Here is a 27,779-nt window from a genome sequence, read left to right as displayed (position 1 = left end):
GCAGATCAGTTTGGGTCTATCCTTCGCCTTGTGTTCATTGGTACTAGGGGACTGCACCGCCAGCTTGAGTCTCCAGCCTTGAATCCATTACTTCTTTATTGCTCGGGAGGCCCCGAGGAATTACTGAACAAGATGATACATGTAAGTGTGCGATTTTGAGTGGTTATACTCAACTGGAGTGTGCATACAGGAGGTTCTACTTCACTTGTAAATAATTTATACCTGGAGAGGGTTTCGGGGGTCAACGCCCCCGAGTGACGATTTTTCCAGCAGTATAGAGAACTCTACTCTGTTTGAAGAAACAACTTGAAAATGGCATCGTTATGTTAGTCTCAAAAACCCTTCTCTTTGATGATATATAAATCTTGGTTATAAATGTCTCAGTATATTCATCTTTTTCGTATCATTCGAGGTGTTCCGCAAGGCTGTGTTTTGTCCCCCCTCCCACTATAATCTTATCATTTATTAGTGATATTCATAATATATCCTTTGATAACATTCCCTGTGAGGCAGACCTCTTTCGTACGATAACTGATAACTCATAAAAGTTTTCCTGTCAACGTTTTCCTGTCAACGTTTTCCTGTCAACGTTTTCCTGTCAACGTTTACATAAATCTTATCTTTGACTTAACGACGAAGGGCACGACACTTGGAGTGTATTGGAGAATTAAATTTCATAAGTACAAAAATAAAACATTTACTCTAAATTTTGTCTGAGGAAATCCGCCTTCAAAGTGATTTTTAAGTTTTTTTTTTCTGGGGGGGGGGGGAGTTCGTCTTCCCAATACCTTATAATTCGGTCTTTCAAGGTATCCTTCAGTATTTTCTATTCCGTGAGGAGCATCAGTTTGCTTTCCCCTGAATAAGTTGGGTGGGAACACCTTCAAATCCGCTCCTCTCTTATCGAGATTATTTGCACTCCTTGCAAGACGCTTCAGTCTCCATATAACTCGCCCTTCGTCAGCATACACATGCAAAACTCTGGCTGGATTCATCCAAGAGGTAACTTTAGCATAATCAGCCTCATCTGTGTATGACCAAGCCAGCTGAATCTCCTTCACCACCATACACGTCGATCTGTCTCTGCGTATGACCAGTCACGTTTCCGCCGACTCATGTTCAGATTCAATGTGATTCCTGGTGATTACTTTCTCCTCCATCGTTTCCTTAATCCTCCTTAGATGTCTTGTGCTGTGTCACTCTCTGCATCTTCAGTTTTTTCCCCCAGTATTAGCGATGATCGTGAAAGTGAGGTAAGTTCTTTGGGAAAATCGAATTGCAGGAACTGGGAGCCTGTAACTATGTAACTTCTATGTATTGTATGTATGTATGTATGTATATATATATATATATATATATATATATATATATATATATATATATATATATATATATATATATATATATATATATACATAATCATGCCGAATAGGTAAAACTGGTCAATTAGCAAGAACTCATTTAAAATTAAGTCCATTCTAAACTTTTCTCTATTACGTTTAAAGATATATTTTTTCATTTATGATATTGGAAAAAATTAATTATTTTGTACCAAAAGAACCTTAGAAAACTTACCTAACCTTATTATAATAAGCGCAATTTAATTTAGCCTAATCCAACTAAACATATTTTAGATAAGTTTACAATAATAATATACAAACATAATGATACATATTTTTTCCGTTGGGTTTAGAATGATTTTTGCGAAATTGCTGCATACTCGAATTTTCGCTTGTCTTACTCGGCAAGAAAAGCGTTGCTATTTAAACCAAAATCACAAGTTTTACCTATTCGGCACGACATATATATACATATATATATATATATATAAATAATATATATATATATATATATATATATATATATATATATATATATATATATATATATATATATATATATATATATATACCGATTATCTAAGACATTACCTCAGGTAATATTATGAACGAGCTGACATTGTTAATAAGATATCCAAGACGATTTAAACTACTTAGGAAAAATTAATGTTATTAGTAATAATGAGAAGGCAGGTGTGTGTTGGACAGATATAAACCATTACGTGATTCATGGCACGAGATTCCTGCTCTTCTGGTTTAATACTTTTTCTTATGATGGGTTTTTCTTATTTGCTTTAAATAAAAGTTAATTGAATTTACATTTTTTTTTTATTTATATGAAGTTTTAAACCCGTGATGATTATTGAGCGCGATTAGTAGTGGAGGCTCGATCTTTGTTAACTAATCGCCTCCCGGTTTTTGATCAGTCAGCCTGTTTGGGTTTAAGTAATCACCGAGTAATAGTAGCATCTTTGAAAATTACAAAATCTAGCGTAAAATATTACCCATGAAGCTCTCTGTGCATTATGGCTTATTATTATGTCTTATTATTATCTGGAATTTTAAGTCCACGATTAATTTTATTTACTTTTAATTATATATTTTTATGTATTATTAAATGTTTTAGTCTATTAAAAAGTTCCTTAATTAAACCAATTTCTTCACACACATCCAGCCTCGTTTATTAGAAGTCACAGCGACTCATTAAACCTGTAATGTTAGCGTAACGAAGCGACTCGCCCAGTATTTACATAGTTAAAAGAATACCGTTAGTTCACTGGGGGCTTTGACCTCATTCCTGAAGTGGAGATATAGCGCTGCCAGTTCCCCGGACCTCACACATCAACTTAATTCCCAAGTAATAGTAACTCCAGCTTTGCTGGAACGGAGCCTTCGAAGCTCCTTTAATTGTAGAACCTTTAATGGAATATTTGACTATATCCTCATCGCCTTGTTGATGTCTTCCAGCTCAGGCTGACAGATTTGAGCACTAAATATTTTATCTATCCCGCGTGATGGAATATTATGGGGAAACAACTAGGTTTTGCTCGCACTGTGTAACTGTCGCATTGAATAGGGTAGCAACACACTGCAAATGTATCTAATTTTGCTAAATAACATAGTCGGTAACGTTGGTTTAGTAGACCGGGTAGGAACCAGATCGTGCGGCCACACCTCCTTGACCCACGCCTGTTGGTCTCTGACCCACACCTAGAGACCTCATGACACACATGTTACGAGGCCAGCAGGGTCTTGGTTCACTGCCAAGGTGAACAACCCACATCCAGTTCGAGACATACCTCTGGTCGAGGCTCCTCCCTTGATGGCAACATGCCCAGCAATCTGTGGACTCAGCGGTCACTGATCCCTCACAAAGGCTGCAAGAGTAGCTCGTTTGTTTCACAATGGACGAGCAGAGGATCGCACCTTCAGCACTTTACTCAGAATAACCTACACGGATTTAAGGCTAAAAATAATCATCGCATCTAAACCTTCGTTACTGGCCAATTCCCTGCATGATTACAGCGTTTCCCTTTGAAAACAATAATTAACACTTGAGCGTATGAAGAATAATCTCAATTCTCACCTGAATGTGCAAACTTAATACGTGTTCATATATTAACGTTGACTGAATATGCATATTTCGACGTTTCGGAGTAGCTGGAGTCATTTTCTGACATACTTAATTTTTTAGCTAAAATTCGATATAGTCACTTTCAAAAAAGCGGGATGTATGCGTTGGTGTATGTATATTACACCGAGAGATTTGTATCCATCAGTGTTTATGCAGTAATAATTTATTCTCTGTATTAAGGCATAAACTTGCCTTATGTTTAATGTTAGTACCTTGGTGCGATGCTCCTCAACGACTCTCGTACAGTCAGTTGCCCTTAAACCCAACAAACTTACTAGGGGTTGGGATATAAACAGTTTAATAAAACGACAGGTTGAAGAATGAAGCACTTGTGGTTGAATGATTTTACAACTGTTATCCATAAAACTGTGTAGATTATTCTGGGTATGCCAGTGATACATGCAACATAGCTGTGTCTCCACCCAGACAGGAAGAAGAATTATGCAGTTACTACAGTTCATGAGGTGAGCGCCACCAGGAGTTGCAGCTGACACAAGACACTGACACGTTCTTCCGTCGGAGAAAGCGCTTCCTCCACTGCCTTAACCACAGGGAAAAACCGCTAGCCCATTAAACAAGTTACGGATCAAAGTGTATGTTGGTGCAAATTAATCAAACGCAGATGTTTGTAGACTCTCAGCCACAACGTGTTCCTCTCCCTCGAACTCTTCTCTTCTGTATTGTCCTTGTGGCTTAGCGCTTCTTTTTTATTATAATAATAATAATAATAATAATAATAATAATAATCGAACTCTTCTCAAGCGTCAAACTCTACAGACTCTGGTGGGAATCTATGGGTGAAGTATTTGGGAGTGAGGGTTGAATCAACCACGAACTACGGGACATGACCCACTTATTCCAGACGCTGCTGAAGCCACACCTAGGCGGTTACCTACCGACACACTGCCGTAGGCACCAGTATGCGACCCCCTTCCCATCTCACCTCTCCACGCTCCCCCATCAATAACTCACCACCTTTCTGCTTTGGTTCCACTTAAGTTTCCCCTGTTAAGACTGACAGATTTCATTACTTTAGGTACGCAACCCGTCCTGCGTGATGAAATATGACAGGGAAAACATGGCTAGTTCAAGTTATAACTATTTTATAGGGTACGACAGTTACGCAAATGCCGTTGAATATATTCTTAAAAAAAGTTAACTTTTATTTAGAAGACGGGACTGCTAGAATACATTTACAAACTCTGTTCCGTTGTTTAATGAAGCTAAAAGCTTGATGCGTGTAGTTAATGTCGAATAGTGGACCAACTAGGAGTATACAACTCGAGTAGGAGAAAGCTGTTGTATGAGAAAACGTTTCGCTTAAATCAAATCTATTCAGGCTTGATGACGTTTCGCCCTGTCTAGGGCGAAACGTCATCTGTCACTCAGAAGAAGAGGATACTCTAAGAAATCTGAGATAGGAATGAAGGCAGGAACAGGACTGTGGAAGTAAGAACGGGATCCTTTTAATGTAGGAATGGGACTCTGTATGCAGGACGCACAGGAGTGAAATCCTGAAATAAGGAACGGGACTCGGGAAACAGTAACGGGAGACCAAAATTAGGAAACAAATCATAGCAGCAGGACTCTAACCGCAGGAAAACAGGGCTTTGGAACCGTGAACAGGACTGTCACGATGTATAACGGGATGTTGTTTAGTAATGACGAGAAGTTATAATAGGCAGCCTCGTCAACGAACCACACGGCATGCCTCGAATTTTTATTATTAGGATGTATGGTTGTCCCATTACTTATAACTATGAGCGTCCGCTTGGGGCGCGGAGGAGGGACGTTCCCTCCATGAATTATGCCTGAATCAAGAAAAATCAACCATATTAGAGACCCTTGTTCTGTGTAAGGATTTAAGGGCAACGTCGACTTTCCTACGATATATATTCGCTGAGTCTTCCTTTCACATTTATGAAAAATGTGGAAAATATCAAATAGGAAGCAATACCGACTAAATTTTTTTTATAAATATTAAATAAATGAAAATGATTCAATACATACACAAGGAAATGAAAAAACGACAAAACGTAAAGTATGTAAGGCTGCGAAAATAACTTCAAAGAACATAGAGCAATCTGATGTACTGGTGAGAGCTCTATGGCTCTTGCAGGTCCACTGATGGGCTTCTGAATACGCTGAGGTTACAAGAGGTCCTAGATGATAAAAATACATTAGTCTGGACCGCTCTAATAACAAGGTAATCCCGGAGAAGACGGTTAATGGGCCTGCCAGAAAAGACCGCTGGACAAGAAACAGCCGGGTAGTCACAGAACTGACACATTCAGTGGGTCAAGGATGGTATAGATAACGATCTGTCAGTCAATGTTTGACAAAGTCTCTGCGTAGGTCCAATTGTCATTCATCCCAGAAGACGAATGAAAGTGAAGTCACGGGCATCAGTGAATCGAATTGTCTCTACCCGCAGGGTTTGGGTGACCCATGCCAAACCAGTAGGCTAAGAAGAGACACAGACAGGTTAACCTGAAATATACTAAAGAAAAACAAAGGCTGAAGACCTTAAAGAAAAAAGTAACACCAGATTACGTGAATCTGGGTAAAAGCGAAATCATTACTAGTAACCTAACATAGACCAAAAAAAAAAAAATCAAACATAATTGTTATAAATAAAAGAGTTCAAGAGGATATTGCAGGACAAAGGTCAACAAATATTACCAGGCAAATCCTCCCCCCCCCCGGGTAAAGGACCTCAATCATAGATGGCGCTAACATGCACACTCCTACATAAATGCTTATCCTAGTAAAACACTGATACTATATATGAAAATTTTCCCTCACCCTTCCCGGGGATACCATTGGTCAGCAGAAATTCCAGTGGACGACAATACTAGTAACAGCAAGTCTTATTAAAATATCACCCGTTACTATAAACATCACAAATTATATATATTTTTTGACAGCGGCTTCCGCTTGTAGATTACTTGAGCAATTGTAAGTTAGAAATTTATGAAAAATTAAGTGTCATAAATGATTTGCTATTTTAGTATCAAGAGAGACTATTTGGTTATGAGAGGAAATAGCGACTGTTGGTAGAGTTACAACAGTGATTGTTGGTAGTTACTACAGTGAGTGTTGGTAGAGAGTAACTAGAGTGACTGTTAGTGGTGACCTCTGCCCCCCTCCCCCTTTCAAGGAGCCGCGCAACTACACGCGGAAGTGTAGTGGGTCGCTTCTCTAGACTTGCATGACCTTATGCCTGTAATGATGTATGTATATAGTGTATAATATGCATATATCACATTTTTTTCCTCTGGGTAAGTCTTTTAGCACTTTCTGGTCTGTTCATCGTAAATAAGAATGGAGGCCACAGCAGTAGGTCTTCTGACCCTTGCTTGAGGAGTCCTTCTCAAATCCCTCAATTATCACTCTAGGAACTGGTCGGTAGTTGTTGTGTGTTGGGTCCTGGGGAAGGATGTAAGAACTCCCATCGAAGCCACACTGTTGATCCTTCTAGTGTTATCTAGTTATTAAACCTCTGGAATTAATTCGAATTTAAATCTTCTGATTCTTCTTTACTGCTCAGTTTCTTTTCCTTCTCCCAAAATTCGACCCCATTTTTAACTCGGGTGTTACGCGTTTCTTCTTTTCCCTCATCGCTTCTGTGTTTTCCGCTCTCGTTCCGACAAAGTCAAGCTGCACCGCTACGCAATGTCTCCGGCAGCTGATCCGCTAGATCAACGAAGATGGTGGTATCGTGTTCATCAAGGGAAGGTACCCTATTGGGCGGATCTCAGTCAAGATGATGACACTGTGATGGAGCAAACGCTCGCGTACCGGATCTAACTTTCTACCTCGTTAAATAACGCAGGATCACTCTTTTCTTGTTAGTATTATGCGCTGTGAGACCCCTTTCTTAAGACCTCCTCTCTGGCTGGAGAAGAACGCTAGCTTGAGAAATGTGGTGGGATAATAGAAGGGGTACATAAAGAACACTAGAAGAAAAATATGACAGGGAGGAATAGAATAAAGAGTGATAATGAATAAACAGAAGGGGTAAAGAAACGAGTCTTTCGTTGGCTTCCTCCCACATCCTCTTTCCCCTTGGCCTCCGGCTGAGAGTTTTTGTAAGTCTGTACAGTTACTCACTTTCTCTTCCATTAATGGCACGGAACTCTCTCGGGACTTTCTCTGGGTAGCTGAAACGTTTTCCGGTTATTTAACATGACGATGTAAAGACGAAGATGTAAGAACCTTGTGAGATGGATGCTTAGTAACTTTATAAGATTCTTGCTTTTTACCTTTAACATGTCATACACTATTTTCCGGATTTACTCTGTTTACGCACGCATTCAAAGGCATATATATGTATGCGTTCGTTCGTGCACACGCACACACACACACACAACTAGGTGAGTACACACACACACAACTAGGTGAGTAAACACACACACAACTAGGTGAGTACACACACACACAACTAGGTGAGTACAACTAGGTGAGTACACACACACACACATACACACACACACACACACACACACACACACACACAAACACACACACACACACACACACACACACACACAGACACACACACACACACACACGCATACACACACACACACGCACACACGCATACACACACACACACACACACACACACACACACACACACACACGCACACACGCACACACACACACACACACACGCACACACACACACACACAGTAGCAATCAGCGAAGAGGCGGGGCCAGGATCTATGACTCGACCCCTGCAACCACAAATAGGTGAGCACAAATAGGTGAGTACACACACACACACACACACACACACACTCACACACACACATACACACACACACACGCACACACGCACACACGCACACACACACACACACACACACACACACACGCACACACACGCACACACACACGCACGCACGCACTGTTAAGAGGTGGGGTCACGAGCTGTAGCTCAACCCCTACAAACACATTTAAGTGTGTACACAAACTTGGCTCGTGAACCGCATGTACTAGACTTCTATAGAGAATTATTTTTTTATTTGTTTAAATTATTAATGCGAAAAGGTTAATAATCCAAGATAATTCAAACAGTCCTTTCTTTCACTGTAACCCACACCAGCTGACTAACTTCCAAGTATCTATTTACTGCTAGGTGATTAGGGGCCTTAGGTGTTAGGAGACTTGCCTACGCGTCTCACTTCTCCCACAATTGAACCCAAAATCTTTAGGTTACGAGCTGAAGGTCTTACTGCTGAATATTGGGCAACTCAAACTATACTGAAATATTTACTGAAATCCCACTTTTCCCCTCCATTGAAGAGTAACACACAGTTTACTCACTGGGAAAGGGGATAATATAAGATTTTCTTCTGATTTTTAACTACTCAGTATAACCAAGGACTGTTTGTCTTATTTCCATTGGATGTCCTTTAATCTTGCCACCCAGGATGCAACCTACAACAGGAAAAATGCCCAACGTTTCTGCCCATGCCGGGGATTGAACCACGAACACTCAGTATGTGGACTGAATGCGCTACCAACCAATCCAGGGACAAAAGGTTAAATCAATTAAAATGAGATAACGGGGCCACGGATATCGGTATGCAGTTGACAGCCTTCTGCAAGGTGACCTGCGCCAGGGATGACCTACTTTCTCTATTGCGGAGGCCGCAGCTGCGGTTTCAGGAGAAGCAGCGTCCAGAACTTCTCCCCGGATGTGAGACATTCTTGCCAGCATCCTGGCAGTGATGTGCGTGGTCCAGGGATCTTACAGGACAATACTCTCCTTGTTCAACACTCAGATTAATCTTTTTTAAAGATTTACATTTATGATTCGCGTTACAGTTTCACGTTAAGTGGAATTACGCTGCTTGAAATATGAAGCTCGTGGTCAGGTTAGGTGAGGTTTGTCAGGAAAGAGGACAAGTGTTTCCTGAAATAGGTGTTCGTGGCACAGTTGACAGTGTCTTTAGTCCACAGTGAGGGACCCGGATCGATCCCCGGCTGGGGAGAAAAGTTGAGCGTGTTCCCTTACACCTGCTGCCCTTGCTCACATAATAGTAAGCAGGATCTAGGGTGAAAGTCTTCTGTTGTGGGTCGCATCCTGGGAAAGGAAGATTAAAGGACCAATGGAAATCAAACAGACAGTCCCTGATGACGCACTGCATTAGGTTATCCTGCGTTGCTAACTCTTCGGATTAATAATCCCAACAAAATCATTAATTACCAAGACTCCCTCGAGACAATGTCCTCGTGATAACACATCTGATTACTAGCCAAACCTAACATGACCTACACTATACTGTAATTACTGTTGCGAATCAGTCAGTCTACTCCGTTTTACGTTCCTGTTTTAAAATAATTGATCCTTTACTCAAGGATCCCATTGGAAATATATCACTTTTTTTGTCTGACTTTTTGGGTTATCCTAGATTCTTTGTACATATGCTGCTATGTATAATAATCTATGTAACTGTATTTCTATATACCCGAATAAACTTACTTTTTCTGACTTTTTTGGGGTTATCTTAGGTAATTTATACATATATTACTAAGTGTGATAATTGTATTTTTTATATGGACCGATGGGACTTGTGGATGACACGCGGCCTGCTAGGCAACACTCTCGCTTCATATGCTGTGTTTGTGGTTTGATCCCCCGGAACTGGTAGAAACATGGACCTGTTTCCTTACACCTGTTGTCCCGTTCACCTAGCAAGCAAGTAGGTACCTGGGTGTTGGTGGACTGGTGTGAGTCGCATCCTTGGGGGCAAGTTTGAGGACCACAATGGAAATAAGACAGACAGTCCCCTCAATGGCACACTGCCTTTCTTGGGTTATCCTGGGTGGATACCTTTCCGAGGTTAAAAATCCGAAAAAAAAAAATTATTAAATCTTCATTTGTCGCCCAAATATGGTTCAACTTTTTATGTATAGTATATAGACTTTTTATGTATATCTGTTAATGTTTAACGATTTAAATCACAGTATAAGTCAGTTAATCACCAGTAAAATACACTGTAGTTCACCAACCCAAATATTTATTATAATTAAGCCTTACCTAAAAGAATTGGTCCAGGTCGTTTTCTTTGACATTTCGCAAGTAAACCATAGAAAATTGTTCAATGAAAAATTTACAGGGCAATCTGTATATATAATACGGTAAAATAAGTAAGTAAGTAATTAAGTTTATTCAGGTATACACAAATTTATATATATATATATATATATATATATATATATATATATATATATATATTTATATATATATATATATATGTATATACATATATATATGTATATATATATATATATATGTATATATATATATATGTATATATATATATATATATGTATATATATATATGTATATATATATATATATATATATATATGTATATATATATATATATATGTATATATATATATATATATATGTATATATATATATATATATATGTATATATATATATATATATATATATATAGATGTATATATATATATATATATATTTATATGTATATATATATATATATATATATATATATATATATATATATATGTATGTATATATATATATATATATATGTATGTATATATATATATATATATATATACACTATACTATAAGGCAAGTATATTTCGAATTGACTGATGGTTTGTTCTGAGTTAAATTAATTTTTTTGAGTTTTTCATAAGCTTTGGTACACTGAGGCATTTTAAACGAAAAAGACAACCGGCTCTCAAGTACACAAATAACCCGCACATAGAAGAGAGGAGCTTACGACGACGTTTCGGTCCAGTCACGTTATTGTGCCTTTTTTTTTTTTTGGGTTATTTAGGCTCTCAAGTGCTTTAAATCCTGGCAGAGAAATGGTTAGTGTGTTCGTCTCACACCCGAGACGACGTGGGGGTCGAACCTGATGATGAGGAGAGATGTATGGACAATTTCAACATCAATAATAACAATCTTCTACACGTACATGTTACAGCTTATTTAATGTTTCCATCCGTACCGGGGATCGAACCACGGGTCTCAGTGTGTGAGCTGAGTGCGCTAGCAACCGAACTACGGGACACCTTAATAGAAAAACAGATACCTGGGAGCTAGTTAACTATTGTGGGTCGCATCCTGTGGGAGGACCTATAATTTACGTCAGCCTATTTTATGGGGGGATTTAAAATGGTTATAAGAGCATAAACCTTTTTTTTTTTACCATTCTCCATTTCCTCCTCTGAACTCTTTCTCTAGGTGAGTGCACATAGGAAGCGCAGACGGAGGATCGAGCCTCCACCACGTCTTACGCTGAATGACCCACATCGATGTACCACTGAACATGATTTTTTCTTCCTCCCAAGCACAAATGTGACAAATGTGACCTTCTTATGATGCTCCTCTGTCCCTCGACTGGGGGACGGAGTATCGAGTTCCACCACTTCCACACGGCCTTCGTAGTTCATATAATTAAACAACAAATTGTTACAAATACCATGACTGGAACAACACACAAATAATCCGCACAGAGGACAAGCTGAAGAAGACGTTTCGGACCGACTTGTACCATTGATTAGTCAGTGGTCCAAGTCAGACCGGAACCTCGTCATAGCTATCTTTCTCTTATGTGCGGGTTATCTGTGCATATAATTAATCTTAATTAATGTTCCTCGAGGTTCTGAACCTTGGAGTTGAACAGAGCGTCGTGTTTCATCTTCGCTATGGTTCTCTTTGTGGGAAAGTTTGGGCCAGGGGTTCTTTCCCTACAACTTCTATGAGCCCAGTAACTGAATCCGCATCACGCTAAAATTCCCATTAGGGCGAATTTTTCTGTAAGTCCTGTAGAAACAAGACCTGCCTCTCATTCTTCCACTACACTGAGTGTGAAATTTGAAAGTTAAAAAGTAGGGACTAACCAGTGTTTATATTGCGTAAGTAACATAATCAAGATAAAATGATGAGAATATAATCGCATATAGAGGAAAATGTGAAAACAATAAATCCCCTTCAGGAGATTATGTTGGTTCTGTATATATGTTTGGTACAAGTTTCTGAATATAATAATAAAAATAATAATTTCTCACCTCAATCGTCTCTGTAAAACTGATTCTGGGATTAATTTTGTTCTCTAACCACAAATATTAACATTATTAACGGACATCTGTCTCTCCGCAGAGGAGACTGCTGGCGCTAGTAAGCGCCCTAGTGTTCATGGGCGTGTGCGCGTCGGCCTCAGAACCGGGCGCAAGCCCCTGGCAGGCCCTCAACCCCGCACTAACTGACACAAACCCCTACAAAGAAACAGAAGCCGATACAACACAGGAGACCTTCGAGCCAACCCACCTCGAGGCCAACGCCACCAGCGAACTGACTCCCGAAGAAGAGTTCCTAGTGTCCAATATACCCATTAACCTGCCCTTCAAGATGGAAAAGAAGCAGTTGGCTGTAGCCATGAAGCTTCTGAAGGAGGCGGTGAAGCCCATTATCAAGAACAAGGCGCTTCATCAGACTGTGGCTTACATAGACAGTCTGCTGGGAGCGTACAGAGAAGACCTTGAGTTACAGATGTACATGACGCTCCTCCTTGACTCCTTCCAGGATATGTTCGAGGGCAAGGAAGCAGTCCAGTTCCACAAGGTGCTGAGAGGCTTCTTCACCGAGATCAGTGACGAGGTTAGTGGTTTTTAGATTTAGGATATAATAGATGGTAAACAAATAGAATATATATAGATGGGTTGGTAGGTAAGACACGTGGGCAACATATTTCACTCATATATAGATGGGATTAAGCTAGTGAAGTGGTGCTGGACGAGTGGATATATAATTATAATCACGGGAAGATTCTTTACAATATATAAGGCTGGGCATTTTATTCAAAATTGTTCGTTTAACAATATATTTAAATTTAGTGGAGAATTGGAAATTCCTAAAATTGGTTTGGAAAAAATATATAAATGGAATCTGTGAGTCGTAGAGGTTATACAGCGCTTGGGAATAATAGGCAATCAGCTTCGAAAGCTCCTATTCATTGGATCATAAGCTTTTTTACCTTGAGATGAAGAGCTTATGATCTAAGGGTAGGTTCCTTGAAGTCCATAAACTCAAGATAAGTCGTAATAAACGACTGTCAGGAAGTAAACAGGAGAATGGACTGGGACTCGAACCTTGGTCCTGACACGTAGCAGCTCCAGCGCTGAGCTAAGAGACTTTCAACAGGAAGATTTCAGATGTTTCGAAAAAGTTGAGTCGGTGCTCTGAGAACATATACTAGGTGGAAATGCTTAATCGGGTTGGAGCTTTTGTGATCAAGATGTGACTGCCATCATTCCTACCTCTCGTACAAGCTCACAGAGGCATACTCCCCGACCCGCCATCCCCCCACACACACGCACCAAATTCACTAAGTAACTCCTCACACACAGGCAACAGCTCGGACTATCGACGACATGTGGAGGTCGACGATGGACCTCGTCTCCGATCCTTTCAGAGATTACTTCGTGCGTCCCGTCAACAACTACCTCGTAGCACCCATCAGCAACGCCGTCAGTGGCTTTGCTGATCGCATCGGCAGGTGGATGGGCAGCCGCAAACATTACGTGAACGTCAAGTACCCTGAGTCTTACTCCAGGTGAGAGGAATGCGTCTTGACCCAAAAAAAATAAACAGTTGATTACCTATTTACATTTGTGGACAGGAGAACCATCCTCGTGGTTTTCCGTCTACATTATCAGAATTTGTCCTCTGCTAAGAATGACAACCACAAGAGCAGTAAATAGGTACCAAGGTACCTATTCACTACTTGGTTAACGGGGGCATCAGGTTACCTGGAGGTTAAGGTGGACTGCTCAGTTGTCTCACCCGACACTGTATTGGAGCCAAGTGCTCGCTGAGCGTCCAGTTGTTTACTAATTTTTACTTAATACATGTCATAGTACTTGTATTAGTGCATTAATCTCCTTAGAATGACTAATTCACAAATTCGTAGGAAAAGAAGTACGAAATTTGTGGTGTTGTTTCTCCATCTGAATTATATTTTTTACATTAAATCATAATAACTATCTAAATAATAACCTACTGGTATCTATTTTCAGAGTTAAAGAATTAAGAAAGGGGTTCCTATAATTTTTACGGTGAAAACGCAAGTTCAGGAAAAACATTTACTGTGACAACGTTTCGCTCTGTGTGGAGCTTTACCAAGTTAGTCTACAAAGCTAAACGTTGTCCCAGTAACACCTTATTCTTCATCTCGTGTCTTGAGAATTATAGTCATTTTCCTTAATTTTTAATTCAAAAATGGATGTCAACGTGATATTATTGAGATGTTTATTATTATATAGAGTAATAATTATATTTCATTATTTTGTAAATAAATTACTCTTACAGACGTTTTAAATAAGAATCGTGAGAGATGGTGCCACATTCGCCATGATAAATAATGTATTGTGTTTATACTCCATGGCAGTATGCCTTTTCACCCATCCCATAATTTCGTTGGTTAAATTAGGTAGCCTATATTGCTTTTCACGAAGAGTTAGGAGCAGTGGCGGCTCTACTTTCCTTTCGTGAACTTCGAGACACGAACGCTACCTAACTGTGCATCGCTTGCAGGTGGAGTGAAGCGATGAGCACCTACGCCAACCGGTTGTCTGACTGGACCAGCCAGGCTCGACAGGGAATTGAATTGGCTGCCAGGATGCTGGAAGCACAGGACCAGGCCCGCGGCTGTGCTGCTGCACCCTGTGACTTCAGCGCCGCCTCCTCTTCCGAACCAGAAGTTTACGAGGTAAGACCGTATACTGAGGTGCGCCAAAGCATTTAGGCACCTAAAGTGCCGTGTAGAGAACAGGAATACAGTACAGGTGAAACTGAATCTAAAGATTCACGTTAAAAAACGAGTAGAAACCATGGACACTGTATACAGTAAGTAGGGACACTATGAACACTAAAGTAGGAACCGTAGATAATGTTTAGAGAGCAATAACGCCAATGAACATTGCTTAGAGATAAACTAGAAACCATGACCACTTATTAAAGAGAAACGACAGACTACTGACAGTTTTAGGAAAGAACGACAGGACCTGTTTAGAGAGAAAGAACCTAGTCGGAACTAATACGTCGTCGTAAGTGTATACTTTATGAAGGATATTTGTGTACAGTACCACCAGGTACTGTACCTTGGTGGGTCACCCTATCTTGGGTGGTCACCCTACCTTAGTGGGCCACCTTACCTTGGTGGGGTCATCTTATTATGGTGGTTGACCATGCTTCAATGAGTCAACCGGCTTTGGTGGGTCATCCTCCTTTCATAAGAAGCAACCAGAATACAACATAGAGAAAGAGAGATAGAGAGGAATGCTATATTAAATAGAGAGCATATTTCATAAGGTTAAACTTATATATAAGCGTTATTAGAGCCTTTGGTCGGTTAGTTAATTGGATTTAAAGTCTATCGACTATACTGAAGGTCATTAAGGCTACGTTTAACCTGCACACTAACAGTCGAGAATACATTAATCCCTAAAACAGGAATTAACGCAAACTCTCAGCGTATATAGACAGAGAAAAACACCTCCCTTTGTATGTAGTCTGTTAGTACCACTGGTGTTAATAGTTTTAGTCAGGAAACGTAGTGTATCTTAACACAGGTCACATTCAGATGACGACCCATTCTGTGGTTAAACACCAGCTAGGTTTTATAATCTCATTTATAAACAAATACACTACATAGTGAATCTTTAGATGATACCTATGAGGGTATCCCAAAGACAATTAACCAAAAACTCTCGTTTAGGACAGGAACGTTAGGATGACGTTTCTGTCGGCCCCGGAACGTTGTCATCCTGACGTTCCTCTCTCTTATGTGAGAGTTTTCTAGGAATTGTCCCAACCACTGTACTGTGACTTTTTATTCTTCATTCCAAAGGTAATATTTTCTGCTCCTCTAGGTGACGTTTCCAATTTACATTATCCCAATAAACAGCAGATTTAAAGTTGTGTAAAATAACTGCATCCCTAAATAAACACAATAAATTTATGTTAAATAAAAAATTATTTTCTTTAAATTTGTTAATATTTTTAAATGATAAATAAAGCATGAAATTAATTTTTCTTAAATTTCAGTCTCTGTCACCTTGACTATTTTAATTAGACATTCACGGGACCATTAATTAAAGACTAGTATTACATATAAATGTTATTATCTTCAACTTCAGACTTCCTATCTCTTTAGTCGTCTCTACCTTCCTGCCATTTGTGCTACACCAGTCTATGTTACACTTGCAGTGTTGCTACACCAGTCTATATTAAACCTGAGGTGTTGCTACACCAGTCTGTGTGTTAACCTTGAAGTTAATCAAATATAACAGTTGCGACAACTTAGGAATGCTGGTCTTTATCATGTTATAAATGATAAACAATACCGACAAGTTGCTGGGTACGTAATATGCGAAGCACTTGGGTATCTTAATTACCAAGACGTTCCGTCTGCGCACCAGGCTTCCTTAATTGAAAATATAAGCGACTATAGTAGCGGAGACGTTAGACGATGTGGAAAGGTAAGTTTGAGATCATCAGTCCTTCAGCCTTCATAGAAGTAGGTCAGTCCCTTTTGCCTAAAGCAGAGGCTGACAACTGTTCATCATGTTCTACTTCCACTAGTGGGCCCCGCTCACCTGTGATATCATCTCTAACTGCTATGCTTCACTTCTAGTTCCAATGTATGTCTCTGGTCTTATGTCTCTGTTTAAGGGTAAAGGAATGTGAGCACCTTTAATCAAGGCTGAAAGATAACTGCCTCAAAATAACCTCTTCACGTTTTCTACTATCTCCAGTAATGTAATCGTCGTTATTCCACTGAAGAAGTTCTCTGCGCAGGCGGAACGTTTCGAAAATAATGATGTCTAAGTGTTGCCCATGTGTCTCACTCATTTAAGGATTTATCGCCAAATTAAAGATATTTAAACACTTTTTCAGTGGGAGTTCATATGGCAGTAATGTAGACGTCTCTCTGCTCCCTTAATTAACACTAAATACCTGTCTTAAACTCCAACAATGTTTTTTTCTTTTAAATTGAATGAATAAACAAAACCTATTAACTAGATACTGTAGCATGGCCCTCGAGGACCACTGTGTGTGTGTGTGGTGACTGTCACATCCTTGAGCATGGCCCTCAAGGACCACTGTGTGTGTGTGTGGTGACTGTCACATCCTTCAGCATGGCCCTCGAGGACCACTGTGTGTGTGTGTGTGGTGACTGTCACATCCTTCAGCATGGCCCTCGAGGACCACTGTGTGTGTGTGGTGGCTGTCACATCCTTGAGCATGGCCCTCGAGGACCACTGTGTGTGTGTGGTGACTGTCACATCCTTCAGCATGGCCCTCGAGGACCACTGTGTGTGTGTGGTGACTGTCACATCCTTCAGCATGGCCCTCGAGGACCACTGTGTGTGAGTGGTGACTGTCACATCCTTGAGCATGGCCCTCGAGGACCACTGTGTGTGTGTGGTGGCTGTCACATCCTTGAGCATGGCCCTCGAGGACCACTGTGTGTGTGTGTGGTGACTGTCACATCCTTGAGCATGGCCCTCGAGGACCACTGTGTGTGTGTGGTGACTGTCACATCCTTGAGCATGGCCCTCGAGGACCACTGTGTGTGTGTGGTGACTGTCACATCCTTGAGCATGGCCCTCGAGGACCACTGTGGGTGTGTGGTGACCGTCACATCCTTGAACATGGCCCTCCAGGACCACTGTGGGTGTGTGGTGACTGTCACATCCTTGAGCATGGCCCTCGAGGACCACTGTGTGTGAGTGGTGACTGTCACATCCTTGAGCATGGCCCTCGAGGACCACTGTGTGTGTGTGGTGGCTGTCACATCCTTGAGCATGGCTCTCGAGGACCACTGTGTGTGTGTGGTGACTGTCACATCCTTGAGCATGGCCCGTGAGGACCACTGTGTGTGTGTGGTGACTGTCACATCCTTGAGCATGGCCCTCGAGGACCACTGTGGGTGTGTGGTAACCGTCACATCCTTGAACATGGCCCTCCAGGACCACTGTGGGTGTGTGGTGACTGTCACATCCTTGAGCATGGCCCTCGAGGACCACTGTGTGTGTGTGTGGTGACTGTCACATCCTTGAGCATGGCCCTCGAGGACCACTGTGGGTGTGTGGTGACTGTCACATCCTTGAGCATGGCCCTCAAGGACCACTGTGGGTGTGTGGTGACTGTCACATCTTCCTTCTTCTGTGACTGTCCTTACCATCTCCTACATGACTTCAACACCTCCACGCTACTCTACCATCACCAACACGACAGCAACACCACACAACACAACCATCACCAACACGACAGCAACACCACACAACACAACCATCACCAACACGACAGCAACACCACACAACACAACCATCACCAACACGACAGCAACACCACACAACACAACCATCACCAACACGACAGCAACACCACACAAGACAACCATCACCAACACCATGAGAGCAACACCACACAACACAACCATCACCAACACCATGAGAGCAACACCACACAACACAACCATCACCAACACCATGAGAGCAACACCACACAACACAACCATCACCAACACGACAGCAACACCTCAACACACCAACACTTCAGTGTTGCTGTTCTTTACAACTTTCCACCTCCTTCACATCTTCCTTTATCTGTCAATCATTCCTCTTTTATTCTGTCTACTCTGTCTACATGTCAAAATATTTTAATCACCCATTAATGAGTCTAAATTTACCACAGTTTATACAGCATATAATGTTTATTGAAGCTCTTATATTAAAACCATATTATGGCAGGTATCCGAAATGTTGTGGATTGCCGGACTGGCTGGATTAGCCGGACTGGCTGGATTAGCCGGACTTGCAGGACTTGGATTCCTTTCTCCTCTCGCCGTTGTTGTAGCTGGAGGAGGTGGAGGAGGAGGAGGAGGAGGAGGTGGTGGTGGTGGTGGTGGTGGAGGAGGAGGAGGAGGCGGTGGTGGTGGAGGTGGAGCTGGTGCTGGAGGATTTGGAGCCGGTTTTGGAGGTGGAGGAGGAGGAGGAGGAGGATTCGGGGATGGTGTAATTGTGGGTCCACCCATAATTGTACCAATCGGTGGAGGTGGTGGAGGTGGATTTGGACCCGGTGGAGGTGGAGGTGGATTCGGACCCGGTGGAGGTGGAGGTGGAGGTGGATTCGGACCCGGTGGAGGTGGAGGTGGAGGTGGATTCGGACCCGGTGGAGGTGGATTCGGACCCGGTGGAGGTGGAGGTGGAGGTGGATTCGGACCCGGTGGAGGTGGAGGTGGAGGTGGATTCGGACCCGGTGGAGGTGGAGGTGGAGGTGGATTCGGACCCGGTGGAGGTGGAGGTGGATTCGGACCCGGTGGAGGTGGAGGTGGATTCGGACCCGGTGGAGGTGGAGGTGGATTCGGACCCGGTGGAGGTGGAGGTGGAGGTGGATTCGGACCCGGTGGAGGTGGAGGTGGAGGTGGATTCGGACCCGGTGGAGGTGGAGGTGGATTCGGACCCGGTGGAGGTGGAGGTGGATTCGGACCCGGTGGAGGTGGATTTGGAGGCGGTGGTGGTGGAGGTGGATTTGGACCCGGTGGAGGTGGAATTGGAGGCGGTGGTGGTGGAGGTGGATTTGGAGGTGGGGCTGGTGGAGGTGGAATTGGAGGCGGCGGTGGTGGATTTGGAGGTGGGGCTGGTAGAGGTGGAATTGGAGGCGGTGGTGGTGGAGGTGGAGTCGGAGGCGGGGCTGGTGGAGGTGGAATTGGAGGCGGCGGTGGTGGATTTGGAGGCGGGGTTGCTGGTGGAGGATTTGGAGGCGGAGCTGGTGGACCCTTTGGGTTTGTCGGTGGTAGTGGTCCGTTTGGGACCGCCGGTGGAACTGGAGGTGGTGTCTTTGGAGGTGCTGGTGGAGTTGGATTAGCAGCTGACGGTGTTAACGGGTACGATGGAGAATTGTACGGAGCAGCATCACTGAAGGATATCACGGCATCCTTCGAACAAGAAGATCTTCTTAGCTTCGAACAGCCTTTCTCAAACCATCACCAGTTTTCCCACGACCATTCCAGTTTGACGGAAAGGTGCGTTACGCATTTTCCTTCCTCCCTTCCTCACCTGCTTTCCCCCAAACCTCTGCTTCCATCCCAGTTATACATCACTCCCTCACCTTCCCTCTCCCTTCCTTCCAAAAACTACGCTCCCATCCCACCTTAACCAAGTCTTCGTTCTCCGCTTCATACCATCTTTCTTCCTCTCCTGTTTATTTCCCATTCTTGTTCTTACCCAGTTTATCCCCACTCTCGTTTCCTATCATTTCAATTCTCATATTTATTGATTCTCTCTCTCTCTCTCTCTCTCTCTCTCTCTCTCTCTCTCTCTCTCTCTCTCTCTCTCTCTCTCTCTCTCTGTCCCTCTCCCTCTCCCTCTCCCTCTCCCTCTCCCTCTCCCTCTCCCTCTCCCTCTCCCTCTCCCTCTCCCTCTCTCTCTCCCTCTCTCTCTCTCTCTCTCTCTCTCTCTCTCTCTCTCTCTTTCCCTCTCCCTTCTTTTGCTGCAATTATTTCTTTGTTACAGTGATTCACAGTCTTTAATTTTTTTTATCTCACCTGTCTTTTCAACAGTTTTTCATTTCCCTCATCACTCAAGAAATCGTAATGACATAACTGCAAGCAAACTAAGGTACGGACGGCGATTGAACCCGCGGAGAGCGAGTCATGAAACTCTAGTCTAGACCGACGCGTCTGCCTGGAGTTTTACGGCTCACCCACCGTGAGTTCAATCCCCGCCCGTACCGTGGTTTGTTCCCTCATCATTTGACAGTTTCCACCTCCAGTAAATATTGTTTCAACTTTTCGGCAAACTAAGACCGCAGATACCAGTCTATTTCTGTTCCAAGACAGTGTTGTGGTCTTAAGCCATTTATTCTTCTTTTCTTCACCATATATATATATATATATATATATATATATATATATATATATCTTTCTTACAGCTACTTAAACTCTCAAATTCTGTAAGACTTCGTATTCTGGCTTCAACATTCTGAACTTCCATATGCTATATATTTAGAATATACCAAAACTCTATTTTCATTCCGTCTTTCCTTGTGTTCCCACATCCTTATACCCAGAGCTTCCAACGTGTTCCTGCACCGGTCTTACGTTGTACGGAGTAGTTTAGTGGTAGCCTTGCAGTGTTTGTTGTCGTCTTGCTTGTTGGGAAATAAGTTCCCTGTGGAACACATGAACAGCGACCTTTCTCCATCACGAAGCCACACCGAAGGAAGTAGACAGCGACCTCTTCTCATCAGAAGCCATACTAAGAGAGTAGAAAGCGACCTTTTTCCATTAGGATAGCCTCATTGAGGAAGCAGGTTTTGAACTTCTTCCATCAGAAAGGCCCCAGTGATGGAGCAGGTAGCAACCTTTGCTCAACGGGAGCACCAGTGATGGAGCAGGTAGAAACCTTTGCCCATCGGGAGCACCAGTGATGGAGCAGGTAGGAACCTTTGCCCATCGGGAGCACCAGTGATGGAGCAGGTAGGAACCTTTTGCCCATCAGGGGCACCAGTGATGGAACAGGTACCAACTTTTTCCCATCAGGAGCACCAGTGATGGAGCAGATACCAACCTTTGCCCATCAGGAGCACCAGTGATGGAGCAGGTGGAGAGCAGTTCATGTGCCCACACCACGCTTGTTTCCAGCATTCGACTTGTAAATACGCTATGTCCGTCCATGCGTCCGTTACTGTGCTTGTGTTTAGTGGTCTTCGTGTCACTCGTGCTCTGTGCTATTGTTTGTCCGTCTAAGTATTTGTCTGCCTATATAATTGCATTGCTCATGTAAAAAAAATATCTAATTGTTTTGTGTTTTTGTGTGTGCTATTTTCACCCATTTATGTTTAATGGCCATTTAGTATGGCAGGAAAAGTCTACAAATTTCTATTTACATTTAAACGCAGCTTTACTCCAACATATGGTGCCTAACACGTATCATTTTGTCATATTTTGTGTTTAATTCCTAATGGGAGAAAAAAATCGGTTTTAAAATCCTTCCACCGCAACTTTACGTGTGGTAGAAAAGGAAGAAAATGCTGGGAATATAGTGCTGATTATCCCCAATTATACATTTGCTGAATGATTATTATTATGCAGCGACTGAATAATTATGCATTGACTGAATGATAATTACGCATTTAATGAATGATTATTTATGTGAGGTGCTACACCCATGTGAGTGACTCAGCGCGAGGAGTGGTGAAGGCTCGAGCCACCGTCTGCAAACCGAGGCCAGAGTTTTGACTTGTTAGGCTGTTGGAGGTGGGAAACGCAGAGGGTGAAATTTCCTAGAAGGGCTTATAGTAATGACAGAAATAGGAGAAATGAGGATGAAACGAAACTGCATGGGGTAGTTTGAATGTGGAGGAGAAAAGGAATAAAGTGAGGTGTGTATGAAAGATGAAGAGCATAAACGGGAGCTGTAGTAGCACTGAATGAAAGATTACTGAAGGCAAAAGAGGGGATACAGATTTAAATTTAGAAGTTTTGTGGTTCAGAATTAAAGTGGACCGTGAGAGGTGGATTATAGTAGGATTATGAGTCTGAAGGAAAACAGGTGGAGATGAGTGAGGGATAGATAGATAGATAGATATATAGATAGATAGATAGAGAGAGAGAGAGAGAGAGAGAGAGAGAGAGAGAGAGAGAGAGAGAGAGAGAGAGAGAGAGAGAGAGAGAGAGAGAGAGAGAGAGAACTAAGATCAGAGGGAAGAAATTTAGAACCATTTGAGAGAATAATTGATTACAGTATCTTAATATTAATGTTGGAGACATCATTTTGGAGGGGGATAGTCACTTCTTCCTCCACTTTTTTTTCTTTGTCCTATTCTTCCGTCTGTTCTTTTTCCCTTCTTCATCCTGCTCTTTCTCCTCTTCGTCCTTCTCTCTCTTCCACGCCACTTTCTCCTCACCTCTTTATATTTTCCTATTGTTTTTTCTCCAATTCCTCTCTTCCTTTTTCCTTCTAGTTTTTCTTCTCTTCCCATTTTATTGTTTTTCCTTGGATGCCTCTTCCAGACAGAGGTTAAGACCCCGTGTCCACTTGAATGTTGTCAACAATCAACTTGGACTTTCAACAAGCAAGTGGGATTTAACAGTCAGGTGGTAGTCATCAGGCAAGTGGGATTTAACAGTCAGGTGGTAGTCATCAGGCAAGTGGGATTTAACAGTCAGGTGGTAGTCATCAGGCAAGTGGGATTTAACAATCAGGTGGTAGTCATCAGGCAAGTGGGATTTAACAATCAGGTGGTAGTCATCAGGCAAGTGGGATTTAACAGTCAGGTGGTAGTCATCAGGCAAGTGGGATTTAACAATCAGGTGGTAGTCATCAGGCAAGTGGGATTTAACAGTCAGGTGGTAGTCATCAGGCAAGTGGGATTTAACAATCAGGTGGTAGTCATCAGGCAAGTGGGATTTAACAGTCAGGTGGTAGTCATCAGGTAAGTGGGATTTAACAGTTCGGTGGTAGTCAACAAGCAAGTGGGATTTAACAGTCAAGTGGTAGTCATCAGGCAAATGGGATTTAACAATTAGATGGTAGTCATCAGGCAAGTGGGATTTAACACTCAGGTGGTAGTCAACAAGTAAGTGGAATTTAAAAATCAGTATCAGTGATCAGACTTACCGAGTATACTCTCCGAGCACCATTATCGGTGATTATTATGGTGATCACCATCACTATCTCAAGCAGAGATAGTCCCTAACTGAAATAAACTAGTAGATACTGAGTGTCTCTAACTGAGGTATGGACAGTGACTCTGACTAATGAGTGAATACCCTTTGTCACTGACATATGTATACGACTGTGTTCTCTGTGACCGGACACCACTGACGAGGGGAGGGGAAAAGACGCGATACATCACTACTGCCGACACGCACAGACTGACCCGACCAACGACATCATTGTAGTGTATTTGTGCTTCTGTACCTTATTACGTATTTACATATGACCGTTCCACTTGACACTCTATCGCTTAATTTTTTCCCCCGACTTAACGCTAACTTACACAGAACTGTATATAAACACACACACACACACACACACACACACACACACACACACACACACACACACACACACACACACACACACACACACACACAATGTACAGCAAAATGTTTAAAATCAGTGAAAATTTTATTGCGGTTAATTAGGTTAGTTAAGCTTTGAGATGGAGATAAATACTAAAAGAGGACGCCTTACTGGGCTAATCTTAGTAGTATGACCCTACAGTTTTAGCGCTTCCCCAAAATTTAGTAACAATAATAATAAGAAAATTTACTGGCAAAAATGAACGCATGTATATATATATATATATATATATATATATATATATATATATATATATATATATATATATATATATATATATATATATATACAAAATAGCCTTGAACTTTGTCCTCTTACTTTTTTATCATTCCTAACAACTGAGTGATCCTCTTAGTCATAAACAACAAACAGGTAAAAAAAGGTCCAAATTTCGTTGCGTACTGGACAATCGAAATTCTTTTGTAAATATGTCCTTCTGTTTTTATCTTTTATTCAAGATCTATCTTCCTAGTTTGTATTTATTCATTTGTGCTGCATTGTAAATTTGCCGAGTGTTTTCACCTGTATGTTGTGTGTCCTTGTCCGTATGTTGTGTGTCCTTGTCCGTATGTTGTGTGTCCTTGTCCGTAGGTTGCGTGGCTTCACGCTATATAAAAGTAAGTTTTCTTCTGAATATTATTTTCTGCTATTAATATGTAAGTAAATTCCAGAGGTAACGAATTATATATCTATCTATAACGAATAATATATATATATATATATATATATATATATATATATATATATATATATATATATATATATATATATATATATATATATATATATATTCCTTATATTTTTTAACAAATTACCTTGCATGTCCATACATCCTGGTCCATATTATCATGTTTACAAAATTTCTTCATGTAATATAATAATGCTCAATGTATTTTTTCACTATAATTGTATATATATTAAACACTCCTGACACTCACACATACATATATACACATAAACCGAAGACACACACACACACACACACACACACACACACACACACACTAAGAAAACATCTGGGTGTATATAATGGAGGCTACAGTTGCACGCTCGGTATAATACTAATAACCACAATTACTACCTTGCGTGTAGCAAGGTAGTAATTGTGGTAGAGATGGTGGTGGCAGCATCCTACCTACATCCTACCACCGCCTTGAAACTTCCTAGTGTGTGTGTGTGTGTATGTGTGTGTGTGTGTGTGTGTGTGTGTGTGTGTGTGTGTGTCTGTGTGTGTATGTGTGTCTGTGTGTGTCTGTGTGTCTGTGTGTGTGTGCGTGCGTGTTCAATTTCCCCCTTTATGTTTTTAATTTACCTATAATTAATTTCCTTAATTAAAAAAATAATGAATATACTGTATAGTAATGATATAGTAACAGTTACAATTATATTGTAAACAATCGCAGACAGGCGATCTTAACTATCCAAGACAAACCACAGGGGGAGGGGTGGAAATATTTAGCTCAAGTACTTTCGCACCTCTCAGTGCGTCATCAGGAGCTATGCAATGTTGCAAGGCAGCAACAGAAGGAGGGGAAGCTTTTCTCAGAGTAGAGCAGTGCGGGTGCCATCGGCCGCAGCCTCTCTCAGAATGTGGGCAACGGTCGATGCCAATCCCACACCGCCATCATCACCCTACTCCCCATATGGGGTAGGAGAGTTTTTGAGATGTCAAGTATAAAATTAGAAGATATAATAGCCAGCCCCAAGCTTTTTCTAACCCCTTAGAACTTCCCCTCCTTCTGTTGCTGCCTTGCAACATTGCATAGTTCATGATGACGCACCGAGAAGTGCGAAAGTACTTGAGCTTGTCTTGCATAGTTACAATTATATATATATATATATATATATATATATATATATATATATATATATATATATATATATATATATATATATATATATATATATATATATATATATATATATATATATATCGTGCCGAATAGGTCATTTATCAAGAACTCATTAAAAATTAAGTCCTTTCTAAAATTTTCTCTTATACGTTTAAAGGTATATTTTTTTCATTTATGGCAATGTAAAAATTAATAATTTTGTACTAAAAGAACCTTAGAAAACTTACCTAACCTTATTATAACAAGCACAATTTAATTTAGCCCAAGAACGTTGATATTTAAGCAAAAATCGCAACTTTTACCTATTCGGCACGACACACACATACACACACACACATATATATATATATATATATATATATATATATATATATATATATATATATATATATATATGTATATATGTATATATATATATATATGTATATATATATATGTGTATGTATATACATATATATATATATATATATATATATATATATATATATATATATATATATATATATCCATAGCTTTTGAATCGATATTTACTTCTGTATTTTTCTCCTGCAGTGATTCCTACCTTTCTTACGGCGAGAGCGACACACACAGTCACTACCTGAAGCACAAGTCGTCTTGAGGAAGCTTATCTTTCGTCACTCATCATCAGTACCCACCGTTGCGTACATTTCCCTAATTTAACTAATTATTAAAAAGTTGTTTTGGAGGTTTCAGCTGGTCCTGACCTCAGTCATCACATCTGATCCACGTAGGTATTCATCAGGAGCTCTTCTTGAAGAGTGTAACAATTCATTTTAGACTTCATATTAACTATTGTTATGACCTCGGTGCCCCTGAATATTGCACACAATGCAAACCATTTCTCCGATCTTTGAATACTTTACATGCAAGTCTGTTTTTTTTTCTTGTTTTAAAACGGACACATTGCTCAATAAATTGACTCTTACCAGTACGTTCCTAAACATTTATTTATTTATCATGTCATCAATGGTAACTCTTGAGTGATTCGAGTCTTCCCTCATTCACGCTTGTGACCTTCACTGTCCTCTTCACTACTTTCTACGACACTCACCGCTCAACCTCCGATGAATCAGTGTTTACACTTGTCATAACTGCAGTAACTCGCTGTTGCCGAGTGGGAGAGATCAAGTGGTTTATTTTTTTTTTTCTCTCTCTCTTCACCTCTCAACTTTACCTCATTAGTATCGTTTTAAGAGAATTTGTTGAGGGGCTTAACGTCCTTAACTCTTGAAAAATACTATTAAGATATTAGACCCTAATTTTTGGACACAGG

General features: G+C 41.1%; 1 protein-coding gene across 1 annotated transcript; it reads left to right on the top strand.

Annotated features, from left to right (window-relative positions):
• Positions 1–27,384, top strand: LOC128689715 (uncharacterized). The gene is made up of 5 exons (XM_053778107.2): positions 1–141; positions 12,637–13,134; positions 13,884–14,089; positions 15,070–15,244; positions 27,038–27,384. Exons 1-5 carry the CDS (start codon positions 133–135, stop codon positions 27,038–27,040), a joined length of 891 nt encoding a protein of 296 aa, XP_053634082.1. The 5' UTR covers positions 1–132; the 3' UTR covers positions 27,041–27,384.
• Positions 27,385–27,779: the final 395 nt, after the last annotated feature.

Source organism: Cherax quadricarinatus, chromosome 22, assembly GCF_038502225.1.
Source record: "Cherax quadricarinatus isolate ZL_2023a chromosome 22, ASM3850222v1, whole genome shotgun sequence".
Lineage (NCBI taxonomy): Eukaryota > Metazoa > Arthropoda > Malacostraca > Decapoda > Parastacidae > Cherax > Cherax quadricarinatus.
The sequence above is the reverse complement of the archived record's forward strand: the minus strand, read 5'-3'. Positions and strand labels throughout refer to the sequence as shown.

Excerpts from the sequence above, each read along its gene's own strand:
- LOC128689715 (XM_053778107.2), top strand. Across the intron at positions 13,135-13,883 it reads TCACCGAGATCAGTGACGAG|GCAACAGCTCGGACTATCGA; the intron begins GTTAGTGGTTTT and ends CCTCACACACAG. Across the intron at positions 14,090-15,069 it reads TACCCTGAGTCTTACTCCAG|GTGGAGTGAAGCGATGAGCA; the intron begins GTGAGAGGAATG and ends CATCGCTTGCAG.